At 39.6% G+C, this 12,651-nt stretch overlaps 1 protein-coding gene across 5 annotated transcripts in view; it reads left to right on the top strand.

Annotated features, from left to right (window-relative positions):
- Positions 1-8,445, top strand: part of GOLIM4 (golgi integral membrane protein 4) — a 148,793-nt gene extending 140,348 nt beyond the window's left edge. For all 5 annotated transcript variants that reach the window (XM_075864037.1, XM_075864039.1, XM_075864038.1 and 2 more), the window contains one exon: positions 8,169-8,445. In XM_075864037.1, coding sequence (XP_075720152.1) covers positions 8,169-8,318 — 150 coding nt within the window. In that variant the 3' untranslated portion in view covers positions 8,319-8,445. The remainder of the gene's footprint in view (positions 1-8,168) is intronic.
- Positions 8,446-12,651: the final 4,206 nt, after the last annotated feature.

Here is a 12,651-nt window from a genome sequence, read left to right as displayed (position 1 = left end):
TATATGGCATCGCAATACCCGGGAGAACCCGCTTAAAATTTTATGAGGTATTTGTCTTTGGTGGCACAAACTGGGCACAACATATTGTGCACTAAAATGGCATATCAATGGAAAAGTGCAATTTTCACTTTGCACCATCCGCTGCGCATTCATTTCTCATGAAAAACCATCTGTGGGGTCAAAATGCTCACTACACCCCTTAAAATACCTTAAGGGGTGTAGTTTCCAAAATAGGGGTCACTACTTGGGGGTTTGTTTTACTATTTGACCTCCGAGCCCTGCAATTGTGGGCCAATGGTGTGAAAATCACCAAAATAGAACTCAAATGCGCATGCTGCTATTTACTTCTAAGCCCTGTCATATGTCCAGGTAAATGATAAATGCCTTGAGGGGTGTAGTTTCTAAAATGGGGTCACTTCTTGGGGGCTACCACTGTACTTTGGTACCTTAGGGTTTTGCAAATGCAACATGGTGCCCAAAAACCAAGCCAGCAAAATCTGCATGCCTAATAGCGCTCCTGCCTTTCTGAGCCCTGTCTTGTGTCCAAACACCAGTTTATGAGGGTATTGCCGTAATCGGGAGAAATTGCTTTTTAAATGTTGGGGTGCTTTTTCTCCTTTATTCCTTTCAAAAATTTAACATTTCCATGTTTTATCAGAAGAAAAGTAATTTTCATTTTCACGACCTATTTTCACTAAATTCAGCAAAAAAAACCTGTGGGGTCAAAATGCTCACTATACCCCTCGATAAATTCCTTCAGGGGTGTAGTTTCCCAAATGGGATCACTTTTGGGTGGTTTACACTGATTTGGTCCCTCAAGGGCTGTGCAAATTCGACATGGCATCCGAAGACCATTCCAGCAAAACTTGAGCTCCAAAAGCCAAATGGTGCTTCTTCCCCTCTGACCCCTGCCGTGGGTCCAAACAGCAGTTTATCACCACATATGGGATATTTCCCTAATCGAGAGAAATTGATTTTCAAATGTTGGGGTGTTTTTTTTTTGTCCTTTATGCCTTGTAAATATTGAAGATTTATAAATTTTATTGGAAAAAATTTAGATTTTCATTTTTACATCCTAATTCCACAAAATTCAGCAAAAAACCTGCTGGGTTAAGATGCTCACTATACCACTTAATAAAATCCTTGAGGAGTGTAGATTGCCAAATGGTGTCTTTTTGGAGGGGTTTCCACTGTTTTGGCACCACAAGACCCCTTCAAACCTGACATGGTGCCTAAAATATATTCTAATAAAATCGAGGCCCCAAAATCCTATAGGTGCTCCCTTGCTTCTGAGGCCGGTGTGTCAGTTCATAAGCACACTAGAGCTACAGGTAAGATATTTCTTAAAAACTGCAGAATCTGGACAATAAATATGGAGTTGCGTTTCTCTCTAGTAAAACCTTCTGTGTTACAGAAAAAAATGAATTAAAACATGTGTTTTACTTTTTGGCCAAGTGGGCGTTGTACAGAGGAGTGTATGACGCTGACCAATCAGTGACCAATCAGCGTCATACACTTCTCTCCATTCATTTACACAGCACATAGCGATATAGCTATATCGCTATGTGCAGCCACATAAACACACTATAACGTTCCTGCAGTGTCCTGACAATGAATATACATTACCTCCAGCCAGGACGTGATGTGTATTCAGAATCCTGACATTTCTGTAGCGTCTGTGTGATATTTACAGCAAGGCAAGCGTAATCTCGTTTTAAATGACAGGTTACATCGTAATCTCACGAGATTATGCTTGCCTTGCTGTAAATATCACACAGACGCTACAGAAATATCAGGATTCTAAATACACATCACGTCCTGGCTGGAGGTAATGTATATTCATTGTCAGGACATTGCAGTAATGTTAGTGTGTGTTTATGTGGCTGCAGATAGAGATATAGCTATATCGCTATGTGCAGTGTGAATGAATGGGGAGAAGTGTATGTCGCTGATTGGTCAGCGTCATACACTCCTCTGTACAACCCCCACTTGGCCAAAAAGTAAAACACGCCCAGTTGTTCATTAACCCCTTCCCGCACCTTGGCGTAACTGTACGTCCAGATAAGCAGTAACTTCGCGCACCTGGGCGTACAGTTACGTCCGCGCTTTAAAAGTTAACCGCCGCGCGGCGCTACAACGCAGCGGCGGTTAACTGTGCAGGGTGTCAGCCCTGCTCTCCCCGTTGCCGATCAGCGGCCTGTCGCCGCTGAAATCGGCAATTAACCCCTTCGATGCGGTGGTCGATTGCGATCACCACATCGAAGAGGTTTACAGCGGATCGGCAGCCCCCCACATGTATTTGCGGGGGCTGGCGATCCTTATCATGGCAACCAGAGGCCAAACAATGACCTCCGGGTTGCCATGTACGGAAGCCTCGGAGGATCAGCCTCCGGCCGTTCCTCCTCTGCTTCCTGTCAGTGTGACTGTCACGTCACAATGACAGTTAGAACACATTACACTACGTGTGTAGTGTAATGTGTTCCAGCAGCGATCAGAGCTGCAGGTCTAAGTGTCCCCTAGTGGGACAAGTAAAAAAAGTTAAAAAAAGATAATAAAAATGTTTTGAAAAAGTGTCAAAATCAAAGTTAGAAGTGACATAAACAAAGAATGCTTTTTTTCCTATAATAAGTCTTTTATTATAGGAAAAAAATTAACACGTTAAAAAAAGTACACATATTTAGTATCGCCGCGTTCGTAACGACCCCAACTATAAAACTGTAATATTATTTTTCCCGCACGGTGAACACCGCGAAAAAAATAAACGAAAAACAGTGCCCGAATCACAATTTTTTGGTTACCAACCCTCCCAAAATATACAATAAAAAGTGATCAAAAAGTCGCACGTACGCCAAAATGGTACCAATACAAACTACATCCCGTCCCGCAAAAAACAAGCCCTTACACCGCTTTTTTGACTGAAAAATAAAAACGTTACGGCTCTAAGAATATGGTGACACAAAAATTAATTTATTTAATAAATAAGTGATTTTATTGCACAAACGCTGCAAAACATAAAAAAATTATATACATCTGGTATCGCCGTAATCGTATCGACCCGCAGAATAAAGTATAATGGTCATTTATAGCCCAGGGTGAAGGCCATAAAAAAAACAAATAAAAAACATTGTCAGAATTGATGGTTTTTGGTCACCTTGCTTGCCAAAAAATGGAATAAAACGTGATAAAAAAAATTTCTGGTACCCCAAAATGGTACCAATGAAAACTACAGATTGTCCCGCAAAGAATAAACCCTCACACGGCTCCGGTGGAGAAAAAATAAAACCGTTCTGGCTCTCAGAATATGGCGATGCAAAATGTGTAGTGTCCAAAAGCGGATAAGATCGGGCACCATTTATAAGTGCGACACCGGCCACATATCTGCGGATTATTATTTATTTACTGCATTATTATACCATGATGTACCCCGCACAGATAACATGTACCCTGATGTACTCCGCACAGATAACATGTACCCTGATGTACTCCGCACAGATTACATATGCCCCCACATTATAAACTGAAACACCAGTAAAACCCCAAACAGAACAACTACCAAGCAAACTCTGTGCCCCAAAAGCCAAATGGCGTCCCTCCCTTCTGAGCCCTGCAGCGTGCCTAAACACCAATTTACGTCCACAGATATGGCATCGCCATACCCGGGAGAACCCGGTTAATATTTTCAGTTATTTGTCTTCAGTGGCACAAACTGGGCATAACATATAATGCACTAAAATGGCATATGAGTGGAAAATTGTAATTTTCACTCCGCACCATGCGCTGCGCATTAACCCCTGCGCGCACCATGACATAGCATGTCGTAGTGTGGGGGGTGATGTATGGAGCGTCTCACGTAAAAAATAAAGAATTTAGAACGGCAAAATCGCTGTTTTTTTGGTCACCTTGGCTCTACCTAAAAATGTAATAAAAAGTGCTCAAAAAGTTGTATGTACCAAAAAGTTGCACCAATAAAAACGACCGCTCGTCCCTCAATAAATAAGCCCTCATACCGCTCTATTGACTGAAAAATAAAAAAGTTGTGGCTCTTGGAACGCGGGGAGGAAAAAACTAAGAAGGAAAAGAAAAAAATGGATCACTCCAGAAAGGGTTAATTACTTTCTAATGAAAAACCATTTATGACCACACGTGGGGTATTGCCGTACTCGGGAGAAATTGCTTTACAAATGTTGGGCTGCTTTTTCCCCCTTTATCCTTTGTGAAATTGAAAAAAATGCAACATTTTAGTGGAAGAAATGTCGATATTCATTTTCACGGCCTAATTCTAATAAATCCTGCAAAAGACTTGTGGGGTCTAAATGCCCACTATATCCCTAGATAGATTCTTTAAGTGGTGTAATTTCCACTTTTGGGGGGTTTCCCCTGTTTTGGCCTCTCAGGGGCTTTGCAAATGCGACATGGCACCCAAAAACCATTTCAGCTAAATTTGAGCTCCAAAAGCCAAATAGCGCTCCTTCCCTTCTAAGCCTTGCTGTGGGTCCAAACAGAAGTTTATTACTACATATGGCATATTTCCGTAATCGGGAGAAATTGTTTTACAAATGTTGGGGTGCTTTTTCTCCTTTATTCCTTGTAAAAATTAAAAATGGCTACCTTTTTTCAGAAAAAAAGTCGATTTTTACCTTTACAGAATAATTTCAATGAATTCAGCAAAACAACCGTGGTGTCAAAATGCTAACTTTACCCCTAGAAAAATTCCTTGAGGGGTGTAGTTTCCAAAATGGGGTCACTTTCCAGGGGTTTCCACTATTTTGTTCCCTCCAGTGCATTTCAAACGCGACAAGGCACTGAAAACCATTCCAGCAAAATCAGAATTTCAAAATCCAAATGGTGCTCCTTTCCTTCTGAGTCCTGCTGTGGGTCCAAACAGCAGTTTATTACCACATATGGGGTATTGCTATAATCAGGAGAAATTGCTTTACATATGTTGGGGTGTTTTTTCTCTTTTATACCTTGAAAAAATTAAAAATTTCTACGTTTTTTCAGAAAAAAGTAGATTTTCATCTTCACAAACTAATTCAAATAAATTTAGCAAAAAAACTGTGGGTTCAAAATGCTAACTATACCCCTAGATAAATTCCCTGAGGGGTGTAGTTTCCAAAATGAGGTCACTTTTGGGGGTCTTTATTGTTTTGGCCCCACAAGACCTCTTCAAACCTGACATGGTACCTAAAATATATGCTAAAAAAAGAAGGCCCCAAAATCCACTAGGTGCTCCTTTGCTTCTGAGGCCTGTGTTTCAGTCCATGACCGAACTAGGGCCACATGTGGGGTATTTCTAAAAACTGCAGAATCTGGGCAATAAATAATAAGTTAAATTTTTTGGGAAAAACCTTCTGTGGTACAGAAAAAAATGTATTACAAATGAATTTTGTATAAAAAAAATGAAATTTGTAACTTTCACCTCTACTTTGCTTTAATTCCTGTGAAACGCCTAAAGGGTTAATACACTTTCTGAATGCTGTTTTGAATACTTTGAGGGGTGCAGTTTTCAAAATGGGTGATTTATGGGGACTTTCTAATATACAAGACTCTCAAAGCCACTTCAGAACTGAACTTGTCCTTGTAAAAATCGCCTTTTGAAATTTTCTTGAAAATATGAGAAATTGCTGCTAAAGTTCTAAGCCTTGTAACGTCCTAGAAAAATAAAATAATGTTCAAAAAACGATGCCAAACTAAAGTAGACATGTGGGGGATGGTAACTAGTAACTATTTTGTGTGGTATTACTATCGGTTTTACAAGCAGATACATTTAAATTTAGAAAAATGCTAATTTTTGCAATTTTTCGCTAAATTTTGGTGTTTTTCACAATTAAATACTGAATCTATCGGGCAAATTTTGCCAGTAACATAAAGTCCAATGTGTCACGAGAAAACAATCTCAGAATCGCTTGGATAGGTAAAAGCATTCCGGAGTTATTACCACATAAAGTGACACATGTCAGATTTAAAAAATCGGCTTCGTCCTGAAGGCCAAAACAGGCTCAGTCCTGAAGGGGTTAAGAAACTCATTAGCATAAAGCTACAATAGGTGATAACCGTCAAAAATGATCGTTTTTTTAAATAAAAAACACTGCTGTAATCTACATTACAGCGCCGATCACATCATGTACAATATAGGCCACTTATAATGTGGTGACAGAGCCTCTTTAAGGGGTTAATTTTTTTATTTGCAGATTCTGTGTGATTGCAGTTGTTGTGAACCCTTCATTTTTACTTTATTTAGCTGTAAAAAAAAAAAATCTTTAACCAATTATTAAAAAAAACAACCTTTCTTTGCATATATTAAAAGGGCACTAATTCGTTTTTTAATATGCTACTAGAAAGTCTGAGCCACATTTTCTAATATACAAGCAGTCCCAATTCTGCCTCTGAGCAGAGATTGTGGTGTCCACAATGGCTGAGTTTCATGCTGAGGCTGGTCCTTTGCTCCGGTGGATGTAGAAGTACCTTTCTAGAGCAAGGGGGGGTTTAGTGTTTACTGAAGGAGAGGGCAAGTGCAACATGTAAGGATGTGTGTAACGTTGCATCTGTTACAAAGCACCGCAGCCTCTGCTTTGAAGCAAGCAGTTGTATCTCACCTCCTTCCAATCCCAGACTCTATAGTAGCATTTCGGATTCGTACAGAACTTAATTATTTGAAATGACTCACTGGTAATTTATCATATAGAACCTGAAATGTCTCACTGGTGATTTATTATGCTGAACCAAACCGAAAAAAAAACAATTGGGAACACTAAACAAAGATATGTGGGGAAAAATCTGGCATAGAAAATGGGTCAATCTCCTGGTCCCTTCTATCTTTTCGGCTGGGGACTGAATGAGGGGTTCTAAACAAATGATGTTGAATGTTAAACTGTGTCTGTAGTATTACTGCTCAGAGTCTGTAATATGATCACAATACTATTATGCCACTATGAGTGGCCATCAAGAGCTATCGGGGCAGATTGCATTAAAGTCAGTGTAATAAGATTGTCAACAATTTGTTCTTACCGGATTGATGGTCTCTTAAAGCAGCATCATTTTAACAGTGATCTTAATATAAGCTGCAAGCAGTAGTTGTGCTCAGACATCGTAGCCTTCATCATTATTTGGTTAAAACCCTTTTAACTAAAGATTGCGAGATTTGCTCTCCAATGAAGTCAGATCAGTAGAGGAAGATTTCTACTGCCGTCGACTGTTTCTTAGCCGGGGATATAAGAGCCTAAACCCCTCTCCTTTTCCCAAACACATTTATATGAAATGCAGTAGCACTGGAAGGGGGAGGGAGGTACTAAATGGATATCTCCAGAGAAGACTTATTTTTATTCTATTTTACTTATTTTATTTTAGCGCTGTACTAGCCTGTTTCCATCATTCCCATAGACTTTGAATAGAGCGGCAGTGCGCATGCTCGAACACGGCTCTATTCAATGTCCTCCTGACTGTGTTTGGAGAGTCAGGAGGAACAGGGGGTTTGGGACCCCATTCTAATGCCTCTTGGGATCCGAGCGATCAGAAAAGGAGAACCTTTCTTGTGGATAAGTGATAATTTTTGATTCTGGGCCAACCCCTCTAAGGGAGTTCAGAATATTATTTTACTATCGACTGAACTGAAATACACAGGCATAAAGTGGAAACTTGGTCTATTACAGGAGCTCCACAGATTGCACATTGAGGATTAAAGTCAGAAACTTTCAAGCTAAAGTTGCTACTAGACTAACTGAAGCCTTACAACAAGACTGTAGAGTGTTCACTGAGAGAGTCAAGGCTGGGTTATAGTCATGATTACAATACACTGTGTCCATGCACTCTCAGGGCTTGTGTTCCCATAATGTCCTCAGGGCCCATGCTAGATTTGATGTAGAAACTGTAACATACACAGCAATGCATTGAATCACACAAGTTATTTGAACCAATTCAACCTCACTCCATTAGAAGTCAATGTGGATGTTGGCAGCCGTACGACATTTGACATTCACTTGTATCAGGGACTAGTCAGTGGCTCAGTATCACATAGTCAAAAGCTCTGTCTAGCCTCAGCCTAAAACCATTTTTACCCTTTTCCAGTGGAGGTTGCCATTTTGACTGGGTGGTACATACTTTGCATAAGTAGCAAATACGATTTATAGAGAATATACTTTAATTATTTTTCAATGATGTTTTCTTTCTAGGCTGGAGGAAAACCGATCGGGGTGGAGAGGGAAGATGAAGCTCAACAAAAAGATCAGAGAGATAATCATGATGAAAATTATGAAGAGGAGGAAGAGGAGGAGGAAGACGGAGCAGCTGGAGCAAAAAATAAGAGGCGAGCCGAGATGTGATGCTCTACAGGACTCTAGCACGCCACGTCCCTTTACAAATTCCAAGCTGGCCTTTTTACGTCGTATTCTTTTTGTATTTTTGTATTAGAATCTATGACACATTTATATAAAGCTGTATTTTATTATATGATGCTTCTTTTATTAAGCTTTAGCAAATATTTCTTAATGCACAACCTTGTAAAAGCCATGTCAAGCAGCTTTCTTGTGATTGGAGTACTAATACATACAAGATTAGCTTCTCCTATGCACGACAATAGGGTAGTACTAAGTATTCCCATTAAATAGACCAAGACGTGCACCTTGTTTTAGGGCAATATAATTGTAGGTATTGTACCTTATGCCCCTTTTTGAGAGGGAGTGAAGATATTCACCTGCCATATTTATTATGTATTATATATGCTGTTATTAAGGTCTTGTAATGTAACTTTTATGGCAGTGATAGTGATAGAGAAATAATTTTGTTTGAAATGGTATAAACCTTAGCAGGATTAGTGAGATGATGTGGGGGGGGGGGTGTTATAAAAAATTATGCAAAGGCAAACCGGGAATGTTCTTTAGAGCAACCAATCAGTTTGCAGCTTTAATTTTGTAACCTCCTTTTGAAAAATGACAGTTGAGATGTGATGGTTTTTTAAAAGTGACACCACTGCTTCTCTTTGTACTATTATTTTACACCTCTCCCAAGGTGTCCAGTTATTTCCATAGCGATCCTAAGAGTATTACTTCTGCGCACAGCAGTCATCCATTTGCTGAGAAGCAGATCACTTAGTCCACAATAATGGTCTATGTTATGTAAGTAATAACTTTTACACAACGAAAAGGGTAACTAAACGTTCAACAAACTTCTGACATTTGATAGTAACATGTCAGAAATTTTGATTGGTGGGGGTCCGAGCACGGAGTACCCCACCAATTTGCTAAAATGAACCGGCAGATGTGCTCGTGTGAGCGCTCAGCAGCTTAGTTTCTGTTCGGCTTTTTCCAGAAATCAATGTAGCGGTGTACGGGCTCAATAGAATGTCTATGAGCCCATATACTGCTACATCGGCTTTCCGTAAAAAGCCGAACAGAAACGAAGAGTCTGAGCGCTCCCACGAGCACTTCTGCCAGTTCATTTTAGTGATTGGTGGGGGACTCAGTGCTCGGACCCCCACCAATTAAAACTTCTAACATGTTACTATGACATGTCAGAAGTTTGTCGAACATTTAGTTACCCTTTAAAGATTGTCTCCTTCATATACTTCAAGAGGCTCTGTCACCAGATTTTAAGTGCCGTATCTCCTACATAATCTGATCGGCGCTGTAAAGTAGATGATAACCGTGTTTTTTATTTTAAAAAACGATCATTTTTTAGCAAAAACTTTACCGAAGTGTCGGGAGTGTGAATAGACATTGCGTCCTGGCTGGAGGCAATGTCTATTCACTCTCAAGACACTTCAGTAAAGTTAATGTGGGTGTATGTGACGGCAAACCGTGATCTCGCGAGATCACGCTGTTCTGAGTACAAATGGACATGAATGGAGAGAAGTGTATGACGCTGATTGGTTAGCGTCATACACTTCTCTTTACAACGGCAACTTGGTTAAAAGATAAAAAACGCCCAGTTGGGCATTAAGAAACGAATTAGCATAAATCTAAAATTGTTCATAACTTGCTCAAAAATTATCGTTTTTCAAAATAAAAGCCACTGCTGTTATCTACATTACAGCGCCGATCAGATTATGTAGGAGACAATCTTATCTCCCTCTTTAAGAGGGAGCAGGTTTCTATCACCTTCAGATCATTTATATCTCCTGAAGAGCAGCATTCTGACTTCAGCTTCACACTTTTAACACAATGTCATAAAGTGAGACGTTATCTATTCCTACAGACAACTACATTTGCAAATCATGCCGATAGGTGATAGAGGGTTCCAAAAACACTGTACAAATAGTCATCTCATTCTGCTGTATATCTGTAATCTAGAGCAGATAGTCACGTTTTTCTCTCATTCTCTGTTCATCTCCCCGCAGATAATGACGACAAGACTGTGTGATCTCTCGAGAAAGATCACACCGCACAAGCCACTCTGACACTGTCCATAGCTGATTGGACAGTGTCAGAGCACTAAGTATCACGTCCCCCTGCCATTTACAATAGAAGAAATGCCCCATTGACAGTACAGGGGTTATTTACATATCGGGTGCCAAATATAACAGCATCGGTATCTAAATAATTGAGGAGGCTACAAACGTAGTTTAATGTGAGACAAGGTTTGTGCAACAGTGCCTATTACATGGTGCACATGTATGGGCTGGTGAAGGGTTCTCTTTACGAGAAATGTAAATTACCGACAGCAGTCCGCGCAGCATCATTAGCAGAATACAGGCAACAATACATTTGTATTCTGTTTATTTGGAGAGCTGAAGGAGCTGTAGTTATGTGCTGCCAAGCAAAAAGTCTGTTAATTGTGAAATTGCTGTCGGTACAAAATATTCGTTTCCTCTGCAATTTGCTAATTAAGTATAAAAGTTATGGCTATGAAGCATGGGCAAAACATCAAGGGAGTATGTGAGCAGTCATGGCTACGGCCCTCTGTTACTGCTGGTACCCACCTGCACAGATTATTGGGGGCTTGAACATTGTTTCATCTCTGCTCATCAGTTTTACTTAAATACCTCTAAATTCTGTCTCCCAATATTATACTGTGGCGTTTTCACTGGGGTCCAGTAGGCTCAGGCCTATGAAATTGTTTGTACATCTCTTGCATTGTAACATGGAGGAAACTTGTAGTCACTGGTGAATTTATTTCCCTGACAAGCATAATTGTAACTATGAACACCTATATAAGAAATCACACATGAACCATTATTAGCGAAAAATAGACATTATTTTATTGAAAGACAAAATCGTTAAAAATAAGTACATTGGCAGTAGCGTTACCCGTAGAAAAAGGATCCCCACGTAGGTCGAGTACCACAGCCTCTATAGTAAAGTGCAAATAGTGCATGCAAAGACTGGTACATAAGTAATACGATGAATATGGATAGAAACCATCCAAAGCAAAGTAGTATAGAAAACCAGACAGCAGAAAGGTACAATTAAGGAGGCATACAGAGCAGAACTATGGGGGATCTGGTCTGGTCTGTATGCCTCCTTAATTGTACCTTTCTGCTGGCTGTGGGACCCGACCTATGTTGGGATCCTTTTTCTACGGGTAACGCTACTGCCAATGTACTTATTTTTAACGATTTTGTCTTTCAATAAAATATTGTCTATTTTTCGCTAATAATGGTTCATGTGTGATTTCTTATATAGGTGTTCACATTCGTATATCACACAGTTCATTTGAGTTGCTATATGCATGTATTAGCCCAACGATCTTAGTAGGTGTTATATAATTGTAACTATGTGGGGTTAAAAAAAACCTGTATTTTTGTTTCCCCCATCCTGAAGAGCCTCTTCACTGTTGCTGCTCCAGTCACATAAGCTGCTAAACCAGGCATTCAGTGAAAGGGCCCTGACAACAACAGCATAGATCTAGGCTACCTAGACCCATGGCGAACGGCTGGAGGAAGGGGGGAATAGTAGTCAAAGAAGTGATATTTGGGGCAGATATTTGTTCTGGACTTTTTACCTCTTTCAGATTTTAAGTGAATTTAGTGTCTTTACGTTCTTTCTCTAATGTAAAATGAAGTTATACAAAAGATTTTCACCCATGTTTTAACTTAATAACTAAAATCAGGCAGCTGTGGGTTTATGACTGGCCATCAATGCTCCTCATCATAGATATGAAACCATGTGGGTGTTTTTATACAATCATATTTAAGACTGTTTTGGTACAGATTTTCCACCCAGACTGGATTCCCATGGGAAGAGAAGCATAGTTGAAATCTTTATACTTTTTATTCCGAGTTTTTGTTTAAAAAACAGAATCGGTATTGAATACAAAATGTGAACTAAAATACTGAAGGGAATATAGATCTGAAAGACTCTGTGTACACAAGCCGTTGGAAGTGTTACTGTGTTGCTTTCCATTATTAAAATGTGTCAATGCTTTAGCTAAGTACATACAGCTCTGCTGATGTTAAAAAGGTTGAGAATGGTAATTACTGTGCTCTATGTTGACTATAGCACTTCCCAATCAGCAGCAATTCAGAATATGTTAATGTGTTTACATACTATATGAGGCCATCACCAGCGTAAATGCTATTTCTAAAATGATCTGCTTTACCTAAGGTCTTCCATGCTATTTGCACAAAGCAGCTGTTTCTGTTACGGTACGGACTAGAAGTTGGATGTGTGTTATAATATTGATATATTTATTGGTAATTGAGCATTATTATGTCCAGTC

The sequence above is a fragment of the Rhinoderma darwinii genome, chromosome 4 (genome assembly GCF_050947455.1).
Source record: "Rhinoderma darwinii isolate aRhiDar2 chromosome 4, aRhiDar2.hap1, whole genome shotgun sequence".
Classification (NCBI taxonomy): domain Eukaryota; kingdom Metazoa; phylum Chordata; class Amphibia; order Anura; family Rhinodermatidae; genus Rhinoderma; species Rhinoderma darwinii.
The sequence above is the reverse complement of the archived record's forward strand: the minus strand, read 5'-3'. Positions and strand labels throughout refer to the sequence as shown.